General features: G+C 36.8%; 1 protein-coding gene across 50 annotated transcripts in view; it reads right to left on the reverse strand.

Annotated features, from left to right (window-relative positions):
* Positions 1–26,224, reverse strand: part of RBFOX1 (RNA binding fox-1 homolog 1) — a 1,017,140-nt gene that overhangs the window by 22,718 nt on the left and 968,198 nt on the right. For 45 of the 50 annotated variants that reach the window (XM_079320751.1, XM_079320738.1, XM_079320785.1 and 42 more), the window contains 3 exons: positions 24,614–24,746; positions 16,389–16,428; positions 8,107–8,171 (listed from right to left, as the gene is read on the reverse strand). In XM_079320751.1, the coding sequence (XP_079176877.1) occupies positions 8,107–8,171; positions 16,389–16,428; positions 24,614–24,746 (238 nt within the window). The remainder of the gene's footprint in view (positions 1–8,106; positions 8,172–16,388; positions 16,429–24,613; positions 24,747–26,224) is intronic. The other 5 variants (XM_079320742.1, XM_079320741.1, XM_079320786.1 and 2 more) reach the window with 1 other exon arrangement.

The following is a 26,224-nucleotide window of genomic DNA, read 5'->3' on the forward strand; positions in this document are numbered from 1 at the left end:
TGGACATTTTAAAGTAAAACCTTAACCTAATAGGTGAAATCCTGAATACCACACAAATCCACAGCAGAATTGATACTGATCTCAGCAGCAGAACTGCTCTAAAATTACTGGCCTTTTAGTGTGATTAACAGTCTATACATTTAAATTAAATACTTGAAGAAGTAATGCAGTGATTTTATTTTAGAAGTGCTTCATGTCAGCAAAAAAAAAAAAAAAAAATTGATGTCATTATGAGCCAGGACTGCTAAATTAAGGCTATATTTGAAGTCTTAATATTTATATTTGAAAATTTTGTTTATTACTATATTTTGGACATATTATTTATTCTCTTTAGGGCAAAGAGCATTTTGAAATCAGCCTTGTGTAAAGAATTAGTATTTATTCACTAAAATCCATTAAAAATATCCATGTATTTCATTGGAGGATTTGTTCTTTATGTACATCATATCATCCTTAAAATAATGCCTCAAAAACATACTTTACATTTGTTTCTGATTTCATAGCAATTATTATGGTTTACTAGTAACCACCATTTTTTTCCACTATAAAGTTTCCTAACATACAGATGTAACCATAAACTTCAGCAATTCTGAATAACGACAATTCTTTCCCTTTACATTATATTAAGTTTGGAATGACTTTACAATTTAGTTGACAGCATATTTTTTTTTCATATTTTAACTAAAATAGCAAATAGATGAAATCCTTGCCATTCTTATTTAAGAATTCATTCAAGAAAAACAAACCTAACTTTAGAAGCAGGTACACGTTTGGTTTAAACAAAGTCCTTTTTTTTTAAAATACATGTTTATTAAACACCCTACAGCAATTTTCACAAAAAATGTTCTTTAGGATACATGGATAAATGTGCTACTCTCACTCCTGTAGTATTCTTGCAATCTGATATTTGCCTCAGGTGGGTTTCTAGAGTATCTGAAGCTTGACAAGCCCAAAGGAATATGAAAAAAAAATCTATTTAAATACCTAATCAAATGCTTTAGTCTCCTCGGAGGTGCAAAACGCTACAGTAAAAACATGCAAGAGTGTAAATTGCCTCGTTCTTGATTAATTCCATCAACTTTGTTATTTAAAGTTTGTTCTTCTAATACTTCGTCACCTTGCTGGAGCACACTGCAAATTACACAGCTAATCCATACAGACTAAATCCATGTCATGCCACTTTTATTAATAACATTTCATCCCTCTCTCTTCTGTCTGCCCCCTGCACAATGCTCTTAATTCCTCCTTGGTTTTAAAGCACTCAGGTTGGCATCACTTAGAGCACGTTCTGATCTGCCTCTTTGTGGCCTCTCAAACCAATGATGTGAGAACTGAGAAGTGTGTAATTAGCCACTGACATGTCCAAAGGAACTGTTATGGTCTATCCTGTCACAGAGTGACCCAATGGACTGTAACAGTTCTGCTCTGCTGGATCAGGAATCAATGTTTTAGTAACTCCCCAACTTCGTGTTTATCCAGTCTGCTGAATACAACATTGAAAAAATCCAAAGTTGCACTTTCTCCCAATATTCTCTAAGAGCAAAGAAGTTTTTATGAGCTCACAATGAGATAATTCCTACTTTAAAAATGTTAACCACTCCTTTTCCCCCCTCCTTTTAGAGAAAAGGTATGAAAATTCATCAAATTAATATATTCATTACCACAGTTATTTACTATGACCTTTTACATTAGAATAAGGAACTCCCAGATTAAAAGTCATGCTACATAACCAGACATAGGTGGGTGAATTAAACAAAACCAAGAGAGGATACTGAAGCTGACATGTAAATGTCAAAATGGGCGCACTGATTTTTTTATTGGGTTTTTGGGGGTTGTTTTTTTAGAACATGATGAGCATTTAACAGCTCTTCCTACATTCAAGAAGAACCTGGCAGCAAAAGGACTGAGCACCTTAAGCTTTTAGCATATCATAAAGCCAGGGATGGAAATCTGGGCTTCAGTTTGCCTCTGCCTTCTCTCTCAATTTTTTTCTTCATGATTTCCAGCATGGATGTCAAAACAGATTTCACAGTAATAGCCAAACCTTCCCTTGTCTATGGGGATTCCTAAAATATCCCTTGATACTGCAATGGATGAGAATGGGGATTAAAGGTAAGAGAACCAGAAACAGGGTGTGAAACAAAACCAGCTCTAACACAACAAAAGTTTAATAATTGGTGTTTACCATCATTCTGGGCAGTAGCACTTAGATTTTTCATACAGTGTCCCCTCAGTTTTGAACTGGTGGAGGAGTTTTAGCAGTTCCCTGGGTGTTACATGAATAGTCAAACGACACACACCTGAATCGAGCCTTCAAAATACCAGTAAACAGGTTAATTACACCCAGTAAAGGAATGTGTTAAAATACCAAAGCAGCTTCCTAGAACTGGAAGATGATTATGGTTTTAGGAAATGCAGTTGTGTGCAATGTTTTTCCTACATTGATGTGACTCACTGAGTGTCCCCCAAAAATGGGATATCTGCAATATTTTAGAATGAACAACGCGTCTATTATTGAAAAGTACTCTATGCAACATGTTTTCATTTCAGATTTGTGTCAAAATGTACTACATGAAAGTCCCTGTTCATGGAATTTCAAATACTTTGATTTATTTTTTTCCCTATAACATTTTCATTCTTTATATTCACCCACTTTTACTTCCTAACTCTTCACTAGAAGGTACTGTTATGGTTATACTATGAGTCATACACTCCAGTCATCCCCAAAACTCTGAATGAACTGGGATGAAAATGGGTTATGAAATATTAGCATGATGCCAGTGATCTTCTAGTTTGCCAGAGATCACACAGGCATAAAGTTCAAATAGGGAGATGGCCAAACCCACTACTCCCTCTCTGTAACAGTCAAGCCAATCATTTGATTTTTATTTGCAATAAGAGGGAATAAAGCAGCTTTAGCTACCATACAGGATTATCCAGGAAAAAAATAAAACAAACTAGACCAATAAAGCAACACCACATGAAACCTAAGCATTTGCAGAAGAAGTGTTAAATATATTCTCTGTTAGAAAGGCTAAACACAACCTCTGTACCTGGCCAAGGTGCTAACTGAACCTTTTCATTGTCAAAATTTGAGTAGCCTACAATCTGGGCTATACAATTCCTCCTTATGGATCATCCCCCAAACCTTTCCATTTAAGATTCCACAAATGTTTGAAGGTTGCAGCTGGAAGTTGAAAGTCACCACTATATTCTAATTTTTCTCCTCTTCCAACCTGATCCCTTTAGAAACTAAAACTGTGTAGAAAAGCTATTTCTTTTTAATCTAAGAAGGTACAATGAATGAAATGAATGAGCTACTAGATTTTAAAATATTTATGCTTCTATAAAATTATTTAATGGAAAATTAAATTCTAGCTCAAGATGCTATTATATTTTATATGCAATCAAAATCTTAGTTTTTAGTATCTATCTCTAGTAATCTCCAATAAGAGAAAATAACTTTAATAAAACTATAGTGGTTTTCACTGTTTAATCATAAAATAGAAGATTATATAGTCCGCAATAATCCCCCCACCCTCAGCTATAGAAGCTCATATTTTATATTTGCTGTTTTTTCACTCTTCATTCTAAATTTTTATTCTTTAATGAGCATGTTAAATCTACTATTTTATCTATTAAATAAAATCAGGACGTATTCTATTTTAGGATAACCTGAGCACAAATATCAAGTATTACTCTCAGCTACTTGTCAAAAGAGAACTGGAATTCTGTAGACACTACTGCTTTGAACAAATTGAATGCTCCACATACACATGTTAAAAATGTAAACGATTAGAATATCAGGAGTAAGATTTCAGATCTGGAAGATACACAATTTTCATATGACAAAACCTTCTCTCTCAAATAAAACCCTAGGTATAACCACAGAACATATAACACATAAATTGATAGTGGGAGAAAAAAAACAAAACATGTTTTGTTACTACAAAGTGTTATGTGCAAAATATGTTGGAATATGCCTTATTTTATTAAAAAATAAATAAATAAATAAATAAATAAAGGTCAGCTTCCAGTGATGAGGGATTTAATCCAGACAAAGAGGTCAGTGGGAATGCCCCCAGAGTTTGGAGTGAGGTGTGAATTTGGTGCTGTGCTAGAGAAGGGGGTGGCGCAGAGCAGCACCGTGTGTGTGTGATGGATGGGTGTGTGTGTATATATGGATACTGCACCATCCATGTATAAACACACCTCAGCCCTGCACGGGGACAGCAGGCAGCACTGGCTGGCTCTGCCTGGGGGACAGGGCTGCCTCCCTCCTGCCAGGGCTCTGCTCATGGCACTCCCAGACACACTTGCACAAATGCTGCTGGCAAGGTTAATGTGCGCGGAAGGAACGGCTTCTGACTCCGATCGAAGATGCAATAATCAAATCATAAAACACAAAACCAATAGCCAATCAATGTGAACCAGTCTGCCCATTGGCCTAATCAAGCAAGCCATTCACTGAGCTATGTGATGGATCTGTCAAACCCAGTACAGCATTACAGACATACCAGCAACACCAAGTGAACATGCAATGACAAAATGACAATACGCCCCACTGCCATGCTCCACCCCTACCTCAGGAATACCAAACTGGAGGACCTTGCTACTCTCTCCTACTTCACACTTGGACAGAAATCTAACAACTACTTTTTTTTTTTCTTTAATGGTAAATATTGCATGAAAGATGAATAAAAGCTGTACAAACATTTTATTGACATCTGATTTAGTGTCTTTTGCACATCCTTACAATTATTTTTTTTCAAAATATGCTCAGTTTAAACTGAGAGTCTGTCAGGCAAGTTCCAGACTGATGAAGAATATATATAGACCAATAGGTCCCCTTTTAGGACTTAAGCTAATTGGAAAACTTATCAGAAATATTTAAATCTTGGCAAGTTAAATATATTTTTTTTTGATCCACTTCTGCAAAGACTTCATATCTGCACATATAATTTAATATATGATAGGTCACACAATATAAAAAACTAATTTGGAATTTGTATCCAGTGATTGTATTGCTTCATAAATAAACAAAATGTACCTGTTTCTTTGTTATTTCTGTTTTATGATCCTAAGAAATGACTGGAGAGATCTGCCAGGCCTAACCCTGTTGTGAAATTTGGTTTAGGAATACATGATCTGTCTTGACAAATACTTCAGGGTTTGCATTGATTGGTTTAATGGTATTTCCTTGCCACCTGATTCTCCCCTGTATATCTGTTCCTTGCCTATTTCCAACAATATTTCCAACTGTGACAAACAAGGATACCATTGCATTTCTTCAAATAGAGCCCTCTCACAGTGATCATTATCAATTGACTTGGTTATTGATTCTGGAGTCCCAAATCTTTCTGTTAACCTTTAGGTTTCATTTACCAAAACACATCTCAAATCTAAAGATTTCCACTTTCCATCTCCTGACTTAAGAAGCCTTTCAAATATGGAACATTGCCATTTATAATGGATATGAGTGGTGACCAAAAAAATAAAGATTTCCTTATTTTTTAAATTAGTATTAAGCAGTATTTCCATGATATGTCACTGCCTCAGGTATTCAGTTTCTTTGGGCATCATTTCTTTATGAAAACAGTAAATGCAGCATATGTGTAATTAAATTAAATAGGGGCTCATATGAACATTAAATAACTGTATAAGGAGATATGGACTCTTCAGTATTGTGAGAGGAGAACAGATGATCACTAGATTGAGAAGAGCAGCACTTTCAATATTAATAATTTCACAAAAGTAGCTAAATTAACTTAATTTGAAAGCCAACAAAAAACTTAAACAAATTAAGCAAACTGTAGTTGTGACTAATCAGAGGTATCCATGTTTGCACATAATTCACCACATGCAAAGAAATGTTTGAGCAGATTGTTATTTGTTTTGTTCTAGGTGCTAGTTTTGGGATTCTCATGTAATGAAATTCAGTTAAGAGATTTTAAATTAAGACAAGAAACCATATTTATTTGGGGGAAGTAGATCGAAAATGAAGGTTAACCACATTTAAAAAGAGAAGATAAAGTTAAAAAAAAATTCCAAAATATGTAAAATTCATTTTAGATATCTAAAATTATGCAGGCAAAGACAAGTTACTGCAATTCTAGTTATACACAAAGTGTATCTGAAAATGAGATCTTTTTTTCAAAAAAATAATTAAGGATTGTAACAACTGCATTACTACTGATGCCATCTCCAGCTTTCTTTACAGCATTTAAGAACACTATCTTCCTAAACAAATCTTTTACCTTTTTGGCAACATAACTCTCTGTGATGTTGAATCTGCCCATAGCAGAACATGAGACCAACTGGTATTTTACCTTACAGCCTTTGATCTGGTTTATGAGAAGGTATATCAATTCATAATTAAAGCATTTAAAAGTCTGTTTGCTATATTGCGTTCAGTTTCTCTGTGTAGTACATAGGTTTAATTAATAGAAATAAACAGCTTATAAAATGATCCAGGGACACCTGAGCAATAGCTGGCAAAACCTGTCTGACCACAGGAGGTTATTTATAATTTTGTCCTTTTGGTTTAGTAGGATTTTAGAAGCAGTTTTGCATTACAGAAAAGCTCACGTTAAAACCCTAGAGCTGCAATATGCTATCAAACCTTTGTGGAAATGAAATGAAACTACTGAGCAGCACTTCACCTGTGCAGGTTCCCCTAAGTAGAAATAGTACATTGCCAACAAAGTGCACACAGCACAGATCTAGTTGATATCACTGACCCAAAATCAATAAAAAGTAGCTTGCTTACCTGTCTGAACACAGCATGCCTCAGCCATACATGCAAATTATTTTATCCACATAACTTTAAAAAAATATATCTTCATTACCCAGAATAAGCACTTGAAAGGCAAATATGCATGCATAGCATTGTAACATTCATACCATGGGACTTGGTTCTTAAAATACAGAATCCATGAACAGCGCTTCAATCTAAGAAATTGTGCACTAGAATTTCTTAATCTCTTGATTTCTTTAAGAAACAGAAGCATTTGTAACACTCTCTAATTTAGCATTTAAAGAAATTTTTCAATATGTATTTAAGGCTTAAGAAATTATTTCCATGATTCCAAGGGACAATTTTCTTGGATCAGGTATTGAGAAGTGTGACCTTACTTCTCACTGCCATCATGAAGCAAATTTTATGTGTGTCTCTGCCACCATATATACACCCTCCCTTCACAAGGGAACACTCCTCAAGGACTTGAAAAACATTAAAGATAGAATAGATTTTAAGGGTACAGTTTATGAAGAAAACTGAGGATAATCCTCCTCATTACAAAATCATGTCCACACTGAAAAGACTTAAACTTATGCAATTTGATAAAATCCTGCTCCTACTGAAGTCAACAGTAATTTAGACATTGACTTCTAAGAGATTCCAACATCCATCTTTCAAGAAGACACACTCATATATGTGACATTGTTCTTAGTTGATAAAAGTTAAGTCTTTGAATGTTCAGATTTTAATGATCTTCCATTCCTGATAGTGTTTCCACCAAATGTGGTTTACATTTTGAGGATAAAAAAACAGAGCAAAAGAAAAATGACTTTTTTTTTTTTTTTTTCAAGTATTGAAAAAAATCAAATGCCTGGGAAGAAAGCAAATGGGAAAAAATACTGTATTTTCTGAATTACTGTATATCCAATTTGCATTGGATAGTTCAAGCTTCGACACAGTTCATTCTCAATTTTCACTGACTAAAACAATGTCAATGAGAATTGAGGGCACTCAATAGGTTCAAGGTTCTAAATCAACTGAAATAATACTCCTAAGACAAATAATGATCCTTAGTAGCAGACCCTCATGAATCTGTACATTTATTTATCTACATTGTACAAGGGTCACAGACGTTAACTGGATAATCTACAGCTTGGGAATGTGCACATCTCATGCCTGATTCTCAATTAAGGCCTAAAGTCTCTCAATTTGTGGCTATTCATGGATTATAATAAAACAGCCTGCTTTAGATATCACAATTATCTGCAGAGCAACAAGACAGTTATGAGACTTCAACAAGGCAAATTTATAGAATCATCTTCAACTTCCACTGGTCAAATATTTCTGAGCAGGAAAGGAGTTCTTACCTGTCACTGTAGGCAGCTGCAGTGGCAGTGGCAGGCTGGGCATACCGGTAGGCAGCATAACCACCCTGAAACACAAACTCATGCTCTAACTGCATTGCCTGAAATCACATTTTGCAACATTTGACAACAATTGAAAGAGTACAGTCATGCTGCAGTTCAGTTAAATTCATAGGAAATACTGCAGTGAAATGTTAAGAGAAATATTTCAGTGAATCGTTCAGCAAAATCGAGCACCACAAACTTTTAAAGATTTGTCCCAGGCATCAGAAAAAGGCAATGAACTATATTGATCAGTGCAAGCCTTTTTACAAGACAATACTGGGTTCTTCTCCAAGTTTTCAAGAAGAAATTGTTCGTATGAACAAAGTGTATGTATATTCACAAAGCACTGCTAAACTTAAAAGACAAACTCAATTAATAATCAATTATTTTCTTTTTTTTTCAAAATATGATTTATTATGCCTGGTTGATTGAACCTATGAATTTGTGCACTCAATTAACACTTAATGTTACATAGGTTTCCAATTTATACATAAAATTATAATGAAGAAGCAGAATTCTCTTCTTCCATGAATTAACATTCAGTTGTATGTAACAGTAATTCCAGCTGTTCAATTAAGCAAACAGGACAAACAAACACACATTGGAAAGGAATTGAGTGCAGTGATGCATTGATTATCAAACTGTGAAAACAGCAGAGCTTCCTGTTCAATGGACCACGGTGTTACATCAACCATTTCCAAATGATCTCAGCATGCCAATTAACAGCCCCAGCCCAGGCCTCTGATAACACAAACACGATTTACAGCCCAATTAGAATTCTGCCCCCAGCACCCTCTGGGACAGGGGCTGCTGTGGTGCCTTCCCCACCTACCCCCTCCCTAAAAAAGAGCTGAATAAGACAGTATCAACTCACTCGGCTTTGAATAAAATTCACTCTTTTGCTGTAGTGTTTGCTTTAATGGATTGGTTCTTTTTTTTTTTTTTTTTTTGGAAGGCTGCATTCACCCCAGATATTGTGCTGAAGCAGGAAGAATAGGCCACAATGTGCCAGCCTTTACTGTAATAGTAGAACATTTTTACTGCAGGAACTTTTGTGGGTTTTCTATTTTGATTTTGCAAATAAAAATTCACTCTTTTCAGAAAAGCAATCTGAATTACTTTTACAAGCTATTCCCCCTTCTACCACTCTGCTTGGCAGAACAGCTTTCATCCCTAACTCATGTAAACCTTTGTGGGTTTGAAGATTTGAAGCAGGTTGGGTTTGGAAATCAATCGTTCAGCTGACAATGCCACATCACCCTAAGAATAAACACAAGTTTTACATCCACTGACAGCTGATTAGAAACTCCAGGCTTTGAATTGTCAGCTTATTTGAAGAATATACTTTCTGATTTATTTTTTTTTCAAGTGCTCACAGAGAGAATAGGACATGTCCCTCCTGCTCCTGGCCAGCTCCCTGCCAGCAGCAATTGTGTCACACAATCCCTGGGCTCAGCAGGAATGAGCATCTCCTAAACCCCCACGTGCCCTCTCCTGTGCTCCTCTGTGCACACACACAGGCACTGAGACAAAACACCACCTCATTTCAGGTAACTTCCTTTTTTATAAACCAGCAGAAGGTTATCACTGTCAAAAATGTAAAACAGGCACACATTGCTGCAGGTATGTATGGACAGGATATCAAATAATGTCACCAGGTACAAACTGAGCCAAGGAGAGGAGAGAATTCAAACTGCACTCTTGGGCTGGCCTCTGTCAAAGCGAGAGAGGTGAGACATAAGTCAAATTTATTTGTTCTCCCCTCCTGGTTTTTGAGGGCTAAATATTGGAATTGTCTGCCCAGGGAGGTGGTGGAGTCACCATCCCTGGATGTGTTTAACACAGACTGGATGTGGCACTTGGTGCCATGGTTTAGTGGAGGTGTTGGGTGGGGCTGGACTCCATGATCTGAGACATCTCTTCTAACTTTGTGATCCTGTGAAATGTGACACCTTTTCCTCCCCTTTTTTTACTTTTTTACCCCTGAGTGTTGGTATGAGGAAGATTCTGAACTTGTTCCCATGATCCAGTCCTGGCAGTGTGTGGTCTCTGAAGTCTGACATGGTTCTGTTCACCAGGTGTCCAACTCCTTTTCCTGTCCTGCTGTGCATTCCTAAAACCCCTGATTTAAGACTGAATCCAAGTGAATCCAGCTCCTACCACAGTATGGAATTGAGAACAGGCTACCATGAGCAGCTCTGGATGGGACAAACATGAGAGAGGCTGTTCCCTCAGCAGCTGATCTGAAACCTGGTGGGCTCTGAGAGGATTGGCTTCCTTTCCTTGGTTTAATTATCACCAAAAACTGCTCAGTGTGTGATGAGAGACCCTTCCTTGCTCCCTAAACACAAGAGCTACATTCCTTTTATGCTTACATTTTGATTTGCTCTCAAAGAATTCCTGCTGAACAATGAAGCTCGACTCTGAACTTTATTAAGATGTTTTGGATTCAGCAATCAGTCTGACATTTACAAGAGCCCTGGCAAGAATAAGTATAAAGCAATACAAATAAAAAGAGACTGAAGGCATTGAATTTGCCTGAATTCTCTGGAGAACTAAAAAAGCAGGATTATCAGGGAAAAGCTAATTCCCTACCATCCCATGTCATGAATTTATAATTTTAAAATAAACTATCATAAATTAAAATATGCTTAAGCAAATCCTTTTTATGGGGTTTGTGTTCTGCAGTTTTGCTGTTGTACCAATTTTTCTCATTGTTTTACTTCAATTACTCCAGGTGACTTTTGATTACTGCAGGAAAAAAATATTTGGACATACAATTTACACTGGAAATTGGGGTGGGATTCCAGTTTAAACCCCTGAACTCAACCTCTGCAATTAGTTCTACTTGACAGCTTTTCTGTAGGTTTGAACTTGGCTGATACCTTAGGTGAAGAACACACCAGTAATCTTCACTACATGTCTTAAGTAGCATTATATAATTATCCTGATGCCTTAGACTATACTGCAAAACAAAATACTTTGAACAAAATTATGCAATGATTACATTTAAAAATTAACAATTTTCAGTTCCTATGTGTCTGAAATATTTTAGGAATTCTTTTTTCCCCCTTATATTTATATTCAGGCAGAACGTACCTGACTTTTACGCTTTGGATTTATTTTTTTGAAAATAATAAATTCAGATACTATAATGAAAAAATGTTAATTTCCCTATCTGTACTCCCATATTTGCTACTTCCAGAACAATGATGAAACTGCTGTTACAGCAGCTTAAGTAGCTCTAAAAATTAACAATAGTATCACTATCTGTGACTTTGTGACTGAATCTGGAAAATAAAATGTAGGTGGTGGACTATTTTTTCCATTTGTACACACAGAATCCATTTTCTCACATATTTATCTGAGTATCAGTGTGGTTTGACATGAGTCTACATCCAGCATGGTGAGGATTTTCCATCAGTGGGTGTCATACCTGTGGTAACTTATTGCCATACACAGGCTCCTGCAACACTGCTCTATAAAGAAACAGAAATGGAATGATTTGAATGAGGAAGGAAGGATGGGAAGAAAGATGTAAGGAAGGAATTTAGGCAAATTCCCCAGAGCAATTCATTAGCATTTTCCTCTCAATGTTTTATACATCTCTGGCTCAGGCAAACAGAAAAAAGAGCAGTGGGATCTGTCAGAGATCAGTTGGTGATTTTTATAGAGAAATCTTAATCAATTTTAGAAAGAAATCACACACATTTTGAATAAGAGATGATAAAATGGAAATGAACAGAAAATTAAATACAACTGATTTTTTAAATAAAATGTGTATATCTGCAATAAGGCTGATTTCCACAAAAAACTTACCCAGACAGCATCTAGAGATTACAAAATCATATACACATGTGTGCACCTCCTCTTAAAATAGCCAAATCTCTTTTTTTTTCTCATGATTTCAGATGTAATGAAACACAAAGTGACTCTAAATGATGTATTTTTGTTTTTTTTTTTATTAGCTATATATTTAATATTTCATATGAATGTTGAGAGTTAATTTTTCTCAATTTATATTTTCTATACTTCCTTTCACTCAAGGATTTCAGATTATTTTGTGAACATAAATTAATCAAGGCTCCAAACCTTCTCTAGTATTGAGAATTGCCTTATTAACTACAAATAGAAGAATGGTATTAAAAATTACATGAATTACACCCAGAGCTGCAGGATATAGAAAGTGTCAGTTCATTTTCCTCCACTCACATTCTACTGAGATTTAAACTGTTTATTTTGCACATTGAGTAAAATTTTGACTGGGAGAACTAAAAATAAACATTCTGCCTCCAATTTATGCTGGTTCAAATTGTGGGCCTGGCCTGTGTGCAAGGTTTGGGGTATTTCTAGATTGTGTTCCCAGAGGTAGCGGTTTCCTCAAAAAACCTCCTGATAAAATATCCAGGCACCACCTGCACTGATCCCAGCCAAATACAATCACCAGGATTGGTCTGGTACCTTTCTGAATGCACTAACATCACAAATAAAGATGAGATCAAAAGACATTTCATCCCAATCTATCCAGATTTTTAAAGGAGTGTCATGGAGTGTTCCAGCACACAGAGCAGTGGAAAGAACAACCCACTGCTCCCTGGGGACCCTTGTGCCCTTGGCAAAACCATTTCTCCTCTTGTTGCCCTGTGAGTCACAGGAAATGGCACACCCTTCCACTGGCAAAACACAAAGAATCCTTATTTCTACAAGAAAACCTCCAGTGCTGCCTGCAAGTCCTTGTTTTTCATAACAGATCAGTGCCTTTCAGGGCACCTGATGGCTTTGAGGGACTTCCACCTGAGGTCAGGGGAATGTTGGTTAGATAATTACCTCTGCTTTCCCTTTGGGAAACAAATAAATCCTCCATCCCCAACTCCATCCTGGCTTTGAGCTAAAGGTGATGGCAAGAGCTATTAGGAAATAGTCTCATTCCATACCCCTGACTATAAAAATCTGTCTTATTCTTGGATCAGCAGCTAAAAAAAAAACACAAAGAGGGGAAAAAATTTAAAAGCTATACATGTGTATTTTACTATGGATTCTCTCCAGCTGCTGTATCACAGTCCAGAATCCTGGGAAGTTTAGAAAAGCTTGCTGTGAGCAGCAAAACTGACTAATGGCCACGGTTAAACCATCACCCAGGGGCTTCTGGAGCTGCTGGTGACAGGGTGTGGAAGGTTCTCATTTTCTGAGCCTTCCCACATTTTAGGTGTGGATTGATGACTGACATATTCTGAAAACATTCTTTATGACAATGGTAATAAAAAAAGGAACAGATTTAAGATTAAGCAGAGCTATTATTCTAACTGCATATTTCTGAGACTGTTACTATTTTTTGCTTCATTTTGTGGAGTGTATTTTCTTATTTTCACAGATGTCAATCTTCATCTAAGAACTCCTATATTTGCTGGCAGGCAACTTTAATTCTCTTTTAATGACTTTTTCTCTTAGTGAATCAATACTTAATTTTAAAAGGTCTTCCTTACTTCCTAATAATCTCCTTTATTTTTCCTACTCAAAGGCACATTTAAAAGGGAATTCAATAGCTCAGCTACTTCTGAAGGATTATTACATTCCATATAGAATTATATGAAATATAGAATATATTATATTACATCTAGAATCATGGCTGTTGATTTTTCACTTTAGACTGTATTTCCACCTATTTTTATATTCTTAATCTCTTCTATTCCACTGGTTAGTATTGAGCAGCTCTGGATATTTGCTGTTCTTGGTTCACCCTGCACTTTTTTACCAGTTTTGTGTCAGCCTTCCCCTAAATCTGTGGTTTCTGTCACCAAAGGTTCTGTTGGTCCCAAGTTATGTAAAGTATAGCAGAGTAAATCTGTTATTGTTTCTCAGTGTAATCAGAGCAGGATGAAACCCACTCTGATGTACCTATTAATGCATATTTTTGATCTGACTTTTCACTACTGTGTGCCTCTTGTTTTGCTTTCTGTGTTATTTCTAAGACTCCTTTTCCTCCAGTCTACCACTAAACCCTACATTGTTTAAATGTTTTTTCTCCTTTTTTCACAGAGCATTTGTCATTTCACAAAGCTTCAGCTTTGCACTTAAAATGAAAAGCTGAGTGGAACTATGTCATAAACAATTGGGATTTAATAAATAACTTGGTCTGCTGCAAACTGCTGCACTAAGAACTAATACACTGTGAATTTTAAGATTTCATTTGATTTATGCCAGTTCTTTCTATCTTTCTCTCCCTCCCTTGCAAATGTTTTAATGCAAGAAGGCACAAATGCGATGAAAAATTATTTATAAAATAGATTCGTATATTATAAAGAAACTAAATTTCCAGAAGTGTTTTAATTCTGTCATCTGCTATAAAGATAAACATTCTGTTGCATTAAGAGAACTAGGATATGCAATCAGAAAAACGAGGCTGCAACTGAGTGAAACCAGTGTACTTTTTCCATTTCCTAATGCACACAACTATTACAGACAGCACAACTGAGGCTATACTAGAAATTAGCAATTTATTCAGTATCTTATTGAAACCACCCTCCATTTGGAAACAAAATATTAAGGTCTGTGAGAGAGTGTGAGACTACTTTAAAATAAAATTGTCAATCACCAATGAGACATTCCTGGCTTTCAGCAGCAGTGGTTTCCAATCCTACAAACTGCTCCAGTAACATTTAGTTTCCACCTATTCTCTCACCCTGAGCCCTCCTGAGAAAGATGTCTTGTTGCCCTACAGATTTCTGGCTTGGGAAATTGAGCAAAATGAATGCTAAGCTCTTTTGATGGTTTGAAGGAATGTGAGAACTGGAAACCACACTTGAAGAAGTTCCACACTGTGATGTGTCCTGTACAGCTCAAAAACTGGGCAGCAGCATTTCTGGGTGAGATCAGAGCCCCTTTCCTTGAACAAACCTTTAGCCAGTGGGTGATTCTTGTGTTTTAAACAGTAACTTACTGAGTGCAGAAGTACATAGGGACAGGACTTTTATCCTCACTAATTTATTTTAAATATGTTTTTAAGCTGCACAAATGAATTGTCAGATAAGTATCAGCCATCTCCATCAGAAAACCAAAACCTACTTCATCCATAAATTAAGTTTGTTTTCCTTATTTATATAAAACTTAATAACAAAAATCTGTTCCCTTGGGAATAGTCCTGGAAGATTGCTTATAATGAACACAAGGGATGTTTCCTAGCATTGCCTATTTAATTTTTAATATTCATACAGATTTCAATTCATCTGTCTCATTTTATCTCAACTGAAACAGTACAAGTAGGTTACAGAAAGTTATCTGGTGAAACAAAGATGATACCTGTAACTTAGAACCAGACTGCCTTATTAAACGAATAAAAAAAAAAAAAAAAAAAAAAAAAAAAAAGCTTACTACCAGTGAAATATTTCATATCTACATATTAAGAATTTTAGAAGAGTTAAATTTAGCCTCAACCCCCTGAAACCTCCTGCATACTCAGACATATGAAGCCTCTTTGCACATGCTCAAGATAAAAAAGTTGGCAAGAAAAAAATAATCTATGAAAACTTGAAAAAAATATTTAAAAAAATTAAGATAATATTTAAGATTAATTTGATGAACAATTAGATGTATAGATAATGATGGATCCAGGACTACAAATCTCTCTTAACAAGTTACCCACTTGTATTTTGAGCAGTCTCTACCCATCTCCTTCAAATTGAAATTATTGGATTTTAGAAATGAGATTTTTGGAAGTCCACTCAGAGTACAGACAATACCTTGCCATATCTTAAATTTACTATGCCCTTAAGCTCTGCTATCACCATGGCACCTACACCTCCCCAGTGCTGGCTGGATTTGGGAAACCTGTATCTCCCCATTAAGTACTTTCATGCTTCAAGTATCAATAATATTCAGCTTGCCTTATTTTTTTTTTTTCTTTTTTAATCTTGTGGGGATTTGCAGAAGAATGTTTCTGCTTTGCTTTATTTTTAATTTCAACTTATATGAGGAAGGGAGACGCCCCTCCATACACACACACACATTTTTCACATCTTTTTGCATGTATTCAGCATTTGATTGAAGAGTTAATTCAGCTCCACTGAACAATGATAGATGTAATGAACAGAAAGGTCTTCCAATGTGAGAGATATTCTTCTCAATTCTTTCTGACAGGCAAGGGATGGTAAATAGACAAAACAGAGTCAAGCTAGGCAGCAAACTTGTAAAAAGAATGACTCTGGTAATGTACAAGGACAGCATGCACATCAATGAATACTTACATAAATGTCTGCACCATAAAATCCATCCTGGTATACAACACTGCAAGGATGCACACACAAAGAAAAACATCCATATTAGTGCATTTCCACATGCAAATGCCACCAACCCCTGCACAGCTGAGGTTAGTCTCTCACAAGAACAGAGGGGAGGGGAAGGAAGGCACTCTTCACATTGGTTAAGGAGGTTGGTAGCAATTATCAGAAGTGAACCTGCCCCAAACACATCATCTTATCAAGTATGCCAGATGCTTAGTCAAAGGAAGGCAAAGCATGGCAGGATTGGAAAAGACTTTTGATAAAGTTTGGGGGCTTTTTTCCTTCCCCTGTTTTTAGTTTTAAGAAACCACATATCGACAGAGTTTTTTCTTTTCTATAAAAATCTTCAGTGGGCCAATCCTACATCCAGTTTCAAAACCTTTGCAAAAAACCAACTCTTGAAGCCCTGCAATGATGCTGACCCTCTGAAGTAAAGGGTTATTCTCATTACTTAGATGGCAAACAAAACACAGCCTAAGCTGAAATGGTGAGAAGAGTGGGTGAAATAATTACACTGGTGGTGTTCTACCCACTGTGTCAAATCTCAATATTCAGTCTGCACAGAGGTGAGAGAACCCCCAGGTACTGCATTGCTGGCTCAATGCACGTTACCAAGAGTGCCAAATGGTCAATTGAAAATTCCAGGGTGCTATTCTTATGAAAAAAACAAGTTAGCTTTGCCTTGGAAAACATGCCAGTGGTTCTGAGCTCCCCTGTTTTGGTGGGTTGGATACATTACTACTTATTTCAAAAAAAATGTGATAAGGTTGCTGTTCACCCAGAGATGGTCTCATTTCAGCTAAGATCAAACAGCAGTGTAAACAGTGAAACATTCTAAACCCTTCAGGATAGATGACACAGTATGACAAAGACAACTTAAATGATTGCACTAAATAAAGCTGGAACTGCACAACAGTGGCCTAACAATTACACCCATTAGGTCATTCCTGCAATTTTACATCTATTTGGCAGTTCTGCATTTTGAAATTTGTCTTTCCAATATCAGAATCAACCCAAGCTGTTTCAAGAGCTAAATATGAGAACTAATAAAACAATAGAGGTTTTTTGCAACAATATTTTCAGTTTAGAAATATTATCATCTAGGAATAATAGTTATTACCAAGTAGCTAGCCTAAGCCATTTAGCAATTCCAACAAGAATTTTCATGTCAGAAATATAATTGATCTATTGAGGTCAATGACCAAACCCCACAGGGCTGAGCTGGTATGTGCCTAAGTCAGAATCACTGGAGAAAACCATAAATATGCATACATGCACACAGCAACATGGATAAAACCACACTGATGATAAAAGTTTGCTATGGAATAATAACAGGTGAAAAATCAGCTCCACTTAAATCAGAGTGTCTGCCATCTGTTTCAGTGGGGTCAGACCTTTACTCACATATTTTTATGTTTATTATGTCTGCAGAGCAAAATACACAAAACTACACTGGCAGTTCTCAGAGAGTTTGTTACTTACACTGCAGTGTACCTTCTTTTTGGTTTTGGTTTGGATACTCTGATTATTTTAAAACACTCCATCTTTCTCTTTCCCTGTTAATTAATTAAAATAAAGCATTCCACACAACTGTGGGGTGGGAGCACACAATCATGGACAGCATGGAAGGACTTGGATGAGATGACACACAAATACTGAGTTTACTAGAGATGAGGGTCCCACAGCCCCAGCCCTCAGCTCCTCACATCCCTGTGCCTCCTGCTGGAGGTGGGGCAGAGTTGGGGGAAGCTGGTTTAGGTCCTACCTTTGTTTATAACCACCTAACTGCACCTCAGTAGGAAATTAAACTCATTTTTCAGGTTAAGTCTGTTTTGTCCATGATGGCAATTGGCACAAAATGTCCCTGTCTTTATCTCACCCCAAGAGCTTCTCCATCCTCCTTTCTCCCCCTGTGCTCTTGGGAAGGAGAGCACAGCTGGGTGAGGGTCTGGCAGCCAACCCAGCACTGTCCATGCAAGCATCCTACTCTCAATTTCTATTAAACATTGCTATTCAGAAAATAATGCTTTTGAAAAAGCATGTCAGAAAGGGAAAGTTTTTTCCTTCCTCCTCTTGGTGATCTGTGGATATACAGCAAAGATGAATAGGGGCTGATAAATTTTTCATTCCCAAGTGCAGCTGGTTGTAATCTTGGACAGGTTCATTCATCCACCCCAGTCTTCCTTCCAGTCACGTACAGACAGAACCTTATTTTGAGTTCTAAATGAAACCACTTCATAAATACTATGCTGAAAAATGTACCCATCACTAAAATGAGACATATATGCATAACTCCATCATTAGACACAGCCAAAAGTAAGATGAAGTTGACAGAATCAGGTAAATGAGTACAACAGTCCCAATCAGGACTTGCACTACAAAAAACAAGCTGATTTTATCTTATTTCCTATGATCTTACATAATGACAGTGATCTGAAATAAAAAGCCTTCTGCTTCTCCTGAAGTTTGAGGAAAAGGAATTCTTCACACTTCCATAGATTTTTCAGAGAATATTTCCTCTATTCAAAATTCTTGTCATTTGTTGATTTGTGATTGAATCTTTTCAGTAGAGTCAAATTTATTTTCTAACAGCACCCTTCACCAGAACTTACAAAGTGTAAACCACAAGAACTAAGTTTTGCTTTTCCTTCCTCTAGTAAAGAAATTTCAAAGGGTTTTTTTAAAATTTTGGTTTTGTTTTTAATTTTTTTTTTTTTTGGTGGGGGGGTGGCTTGTTTGTTTGTTTTTGTCAATTTGGTTTAATTTGCTTGGCTTATCATCTCTTTTTGTGTCTCTGAGGCTCTAGATAGAAAACAAAGGGGTTGTCTTGACCATGGGAAGAGACTGAAGGCATCACACAGGGACCCATTTTACAACAGCTCCTTTTACATTTTATGTTAAAAAATATCATGGTAGGCAGGTAGGGCCTGTGCTTCTTGTAAAACAATATGAGGTTTTCAAAAAGTCACATTACTGAAATCTGAGTTATTTTACCCAAGGAATGGATATGTTAATGCACTTCCTGGAGGCATTAAAAACAACAAATTTGGGGGATTTATTCAGTTGTATTTTATTATTTTATTGTGTTAAGGAAGACTCAGAGAAGTGAGAAATCCTGATTTAATAAGAAAATGTGCATCTAAATAACATCATATGTGACAATCATTTCCTGAAATTATTTTATCTAAATAGGAAACTCTTTCCTCATCAGGTATTATACCTCTGACTCTCATGGGTTTAGCTCCTTTCTTTAAGTCTCTGTGTCTTATAATCACTTCTTGTAACTATATTAACACAAACTCTTTACTCGTTTAGATTCCACCCTTATAATATTCTGGGAGAACTACATCTGTCTTCATTACCATTTTTCTGTCCTCATCTTTCAAAATGATTGAGATGAATAATCCATCAATGACATAAATAGACATTCCTTGATTGCACAACTTTTAGCTGAGAAACTTCCCAGCAGCTGAGGATCCCTGGTGCTCATCCACCCAGGTCAGCCCAGGGCAGCACACCAACCTGAGTGCAGATCCAGGGGAATAAATGGAATCACACCCCTGATTCTGATGCCCTGAGTTTTAGCTTTTCTATTTTTTAGATCCTGTATTGCTTTAGGTTATAACTCTGAACTCCTTATGGAGTGTTAGTGAGCTCTCTTCACATTTTGGTCAGACAAAATAATCCTTGCAGTCTGAGAGCCAAGGACACCATCACAGCCTCAGGCCCCAAAAGGAACAAACAAAGGTGAATTGGGTTAGAAGCAAACCAGGGGAATATGACTTCATTACCTGAAGGTATAATTGGGTAATTAACCTCTGACATGCAAACAGACCAAATGGATATCTGTGTGAAAAACTCATGACCCTTGTCCATCTTGGGTGCAGCCTGCAAGGCTCCTGCACTGCCCAAGGTGTATCTGTTAAAGGCCTTTAACAAATACCTACTTTATTGTTTTACCTGTCTGGCCTCTGTTCTAGGCAGCCATTCTCAGCATCAATTCCCTTCCTTGGCACAGCAATGGACACAGCTCACCATTCCCTCTCCAGCAGAAGTACAAAAAGCTGAGGAACAGCAGTTCTGTGTTTTCTGACACCCTCCCTGTCCTACACTGTCCAGCTCTTGGTTTGCAAATCTCCTTTAACATGAACCCTTCATCTAAGGCCTTCATGAGACAAATTAATGCAGCTGCAGCCTTATTTAATCCAAAGACAGAAATAAATCTACATTTTCCCATACTTTAATAACAGAGCTTTAAGTGCTGAAAACATAGAACTGAAACTATTATACAAGGCAGTTTCAACTTTTTAGAATGTTCTCTAATTCCAGTTTCTTGCCTTTCCAATTTCAACAGTTTCTGCCATGGACAAGTTCCATTATCTGCTTTGTGATATTGACTGAGGGCATTGCTGCAGAGAACAAAGCTGGCAGACATGAATCAATACATGCTGGCAAAAAACACTTTCTGTTCCAACAATTGGATGTATATAGGGAGTCCAAAGTAAGAGGAAGTTTACATGAGCCCAAGGAAACATAGTGGGAAAAACCCATAACAACCAGAGTAGATGTAGTAGCTCATACTAATCTTCCTAAATTTAGAATTCAGAATAAGGGTTGGAAAATAAAGCTGCATTTTCATTTTGAATCAGTTAGCAAGTAGCACTTGAGAATGTTTATTTTAACAAGAGGAACAGTTATGAATAGTCTCTGTTATTTCTCCTCCACACTCCCCACAAATTTGCAATTCTATTTAGGGTTGGGTTAGAGTTTTTTGGATTTTTTAACTGTTCTTTTCAAAGAAAAAGCATATTGCTCTCTGCTGCTTTCCCAGGAAAGACAGCAGAGGAGGAGATACAGACTGAAAGCTAATTCTCTGTTAGCTTCATCAGAACTGGAATGAGCAGAGAGGAAATGTGAAGACACAGTCATCACACACTAAACTTGTGAAGAATTTAAAGCAAATGCTGAAACAGAAAGGCTGCTCATTAGTTTTACTACTCCTGCTATCTACCACTGCTCTACTACCAGATATACCACAACTCTGGGTTTTCTTCTCAACAGATTAAAAGTCCCTTGTTTGCCCCTCCTGCTGCACCATTTTGAGATTAAGCTCATCATGCAGTGCAGAATTCCAAACTCTACATTTCAGCATTCAGTATTCTCACACAAACCAAGCTTTACTCCCCATTTCAGCATCAGGGGAGTTTTATGATACATACATTAATTGTTTGTAGTTATAAGTAAGCTGCAGTTCTCATATTTCAAGGCATTAGAGATCATGCCACAGATGCTAAAAGGGAAGTACTTCCCAAGAGCTAATAAACAAGATGCTATCTCAAGGAATTGTGAAATGTCTCACTCAGAAGTGAAGGATCCATTAATTACTGGGGTAGTGCCATGCATCTCATGAACAGTAATTCCATTTTTAAGTGACACATTTTAAAGCACATGTGCTGTCCTCTGATTTTTTTCAGAAAATAATGGCCTTAAATATGGTTATACCCAGCAATTTCCCTGGGACTTAGCAAAGCCTGTCTGCTGCTCCCCAGTAAGTGGAGGGCAGAAAACACCTTTTAGTAGGAACCACCATAACTCATCTGCATTACGACCACAGGACCCAGAGCTGGATCAAGATCTAAGGTTAATGAAATAAAAGAAAATAAAAGAAGGCAATGGCTAGCAATCTTCAGCTTTATATTTTGCAACTACATGCAGGTTCTTTCTTGAAAGGAAATATTTTTCTAACTAAACACTGATGGATTTTAATGTACATTTATTATTAAGATAATATCTGTCATTATAGTAAATGTGTCTTCTTTTATTTTTTTTTTTATGACTGAAAATAGTTAAGTATGAAACTGTTTGCTTGGCTATAAGGCTGGGCTCCTTCCTTGACTGAAAAATAAGAAATTGCTACCAAATTAATTTCAAAGCAGCATTCAAAACTTACTCCATTTTTATTTTCAACAAAGGATATTCCAAGTTGTTTGCTTCCTTCTCTAAGCTGATTCATTCTCTGTGATCTCTTTACTATCTCAGTAATTTTCCTTAATTTCTATTCATGTTGTGACCAAAAGCTACATTCTCATTTATTATGGGAACATTTCCCTATTTGTTTCCATTGATTAAGGATATTTTTTTTTTCTGATGAAAATTTATTGCTTCTTTGATGGGTCACAGGATAGAATAGGTGAGCAGAGAACAAAGAATCACACAAATTCCACGTTGCATGCTTTTATCAGTGAAGACACCAACATGAGGTCCAAAATGCCAGGTCAAAGAAATTATGGGAAAATAAAGCTTTATTAGCCCAGCTGTGGATCAGTGCAACAGAGATATGAGTAAATTCATATGTTATATATGTACTAACCTATGAAATACAAAATGGGCAATTCAGAAAGCAGGGAATTATTGGAAAGCACAGGTGGATGGAGAGAATTAAATATCTGAACCAAGACTTACACAATTTAAGACAGGACAAATTTAAGTTACTTACTAGTCAGAAAGTATTTACTCATTTTGGAAATACTAACCAAAAACTATGGTCCAATTCAAAAACTATCAAACACAACTGGTAATTATTTTTGTGTACACCTTTATGACTTTGTATTTAACTATGGTGTGATGTTAATGACATCATGAAACTGAACAGCCCACCTTGTTATCTCACTACATATTGTAGTCTATGTTCAAATTTAAGAATTTGTTTTTAAACAAGGTAGAGATGGAGATTCCACTTTCTTTAGATGCAGTATTCATTTGGTAGCTGAGGAATTCTGATTAAAATCTGAATGCAGGGCATTCTGAACTTGCTTTCATCTTTGCCATGTACAAATGCCTGGAGTGACTCTAACTGAGTATGGCACAGAAGGGTAACTTTGGTGGGACACCATCCTTGTGTGTGAATTATCAAAGGTAATTCAGGCCAACTTCAGAAGTGTTTTCCTCCAGTAGTGGTAATACTGTTTTGCTTAATAAACTACACAAAACACTCAAATCAATAGAATGCACTTTTACAAAATAACCTGATTCTGTGGCATCATTCTTAACATTAGTTTTTAGAGTATCTTATTTCTTTGAGATAATAACTGCCCAATGAGATGTAATGGTCAAACTGCCTGTATAAACATATCCCTAAAAACTCAGCCCAAAGGCTGACTGATGAGATTAGCAAATTTGTCTGGAAAAAGCTGCTCCTTTTGGCTTGATGGAAGTCAGGTTTACTGAGAAACTGAGGGAACTGGTACATCAGCTACTGGAATGGAGCAGGGGGTTGTGCTGGCAGCTCCTGCACAGGGGGACATCCCCAGTGGGAGCCAAGGAGCTGCTGAACAGGATTTCAGTGAGGGCAGAGAGAAAGAATGACAGAGAGAGAGAGATCACCTTCTCTGCTTGCCTGTGCCAACCCTTCCTGACCCCTTCCCAGAAAGATCCACTACAGAGAGATAATGGCAAATCAAGTTTTTATGACAAAATACTACTCTGGCCAAGGATCTGCTAAATTTTCTGATTTTCCAGATTTCCCAATTTCTTAACAGCTAATAATCTTTTGCTAATGCTATTATGGTTTTTAAATATTACATGCTGCATACAAAGCCTTCCTGTGCCAGCCTTTGCAGAGCTACAGGAGAAATTGTTTCTTCTTTCTTTCCCCAAAATACACCTAAAACCCAAACAATCTTCTGAAATAAGTAAGATTATAGAGTTTGCAGAAATTAAGACTATGAATTCCTCTTCTTGATTACTTAGTTTACTACTTGGTTGTAGTAAACACAGGTCACTGACAGCGAAATTTTATGGTATTATTTAAGCAAATATACACAAAACCCATAGTCCTGAGTGGACCTTCCCAGATTTCTATTGTGGTACTAGAATAAATAAGCAAACTGCAATAACAAAAAAATTATATGTATAAAAAAAAACCCAAACAAATACAGCACTAGGTGCAGAGACAACTTTCAGCAGGCGATTTGAAGAAAAATAAGTTAACTCCATCCAACCTCCTTAATAACCAGATGTTTGCAATCATCAGAAATACACCTTTAGCCGAGACAACCTCCCTGTTCCGGAGCATTAACATAACAGTATGTGACACCTGAATGGCTGAAGGCCACCAAGCGTGGCAGTACACATTCCAGGCATCTCTCCCTGGTCCCTGTGAGCTGGGGAGGGGGAGCAGAGCTCCTTACCCGCCGTAGGCTGGGATGGGAGGAGGGGGAGCTGCTGCTCGGAAGGTGTTGTACACCGTGCGGCCTCGGCCTCGTAGGTGGGCACCTCTGTAGGCGGCGGCGGCGGTGGCGGCAGGGTAGGGAAATCCTGGCACTGCAGAGGGAAAGAAACAGGTTAGTGTGAAGTGTGCACGTTGTGCAGCAAGCAGGGAGATTGGTGGTGTCAAAGCTGGCCTGGAGCTGGATGAGGGAGTTGGCAAAGTGTTTGAGCTCATCTTTTCACGCCGAAGAGTGGCAGGCTGGAGTTTGGGTGGCAGTGCCAGGCAGGGCTCTGAGCCTGTCAGAACACACCATGGCAAAGAGTGCTGACTGCTCAGCCAACACTGCTACTGGGAGACTCCCCAGGTCCAAGTTCAGGCTCGGATTTGTAATGTATTTGCATCGCATTACTGGATCTGTCTTCTAAAGTCAGCCCCGTTCTGAGTGGGGGTGAGACATTAGAGACTTAGGTGACCTCAAGTCATCTAAATTATCCACTGTTTTTGCAAATTGAACAGAGCTCTGCTTTTGTTCAAGAGTTAGATTATTAACCAGCTCCTAGCCGTGTGATAATGCAAATAGCTTTTCCTCTCTTTTCTTGTTTTTTGGGGTTGCACCATGTACATAACAGTACCTTGCACTCCTTCAAAGGCAAGAGGATATATATATATATATATATATATATATATATATATGTATACCTTAGGAATACCTCTGAATCCACATAATATTCACACCAAACAGAAACAACTTAGTCATATAACAAAAAAACCGACTCAGACATTTTTATATTATCATTGGATTTGTGAACATTAATTACCATTCCATGTGAGACTTATAAGATTTTAATCAGAAATTGAACAGTAATACAGTATTAGAGGCTTTCCCTCTGTAAAATTTCTCTCTTGCTAACTTTTTAATTTAAATAATAATAATAAACCCCCAAAACAGCAAACAAAACTTCCCACTTTACTTTCTCTGCCAGCTTTTAACCAGTGCTTCATTACTTCACTTTTCCTTTGTACATATATCACATATAAATGTTAGAACAGGTATTTCTTCAATTAATTCATCAGTGAGACAGATAAAATCAAATCCAGCTCAAATCCAGTTGGCAGTCAGGTTTGTATTAGATGTATTTCACTGTGTTTCTATTTTTTTTCAGTATGTAAATAAAGAAAACAAATATTGCTTAGCAAAACCCTAATAAAAATAAGAAAATGAAAGTACTGATGTATACTATTTTTAAATTCTGAAATATGAATTTATTTCAATCCTCATTTAACAACAAATTTTAAAAGAAGCCTTGAATTTGAAAAAATAAAATTTAAAAATTCACAGCTTTTAGCCTTACTGGCTGAACATGTGAAGGCAATACTGTAATTATGGTGATTTCTCTATTACTGCCTTACTGCTGTGGCTTTGGGGCATTGCTAGGTCCTTCTCTCTGACAAAAAGGTTGCACAGTAATTCTGCAAAGATTTACATGCCTGTGATACAACATAAACCAATCTTATGGCAATGCAAATAAATTAGATCTGTCTTAGAAAATGCAAATACTATATTTTATAAGGAATATAAAAGGAATGTGCC

This window comes from Erithacus rubecula (assembly GCF_903797595.1).
Source record: "Erithacus rubecula genome assembly, chromosome: 17".
NCBI classification, from domain to species: Eukaryota; Metazoa; Chordata; class Aves; order Passeriformes; family Muscicapidae; genus Erithacus; species Erithacus rubecula.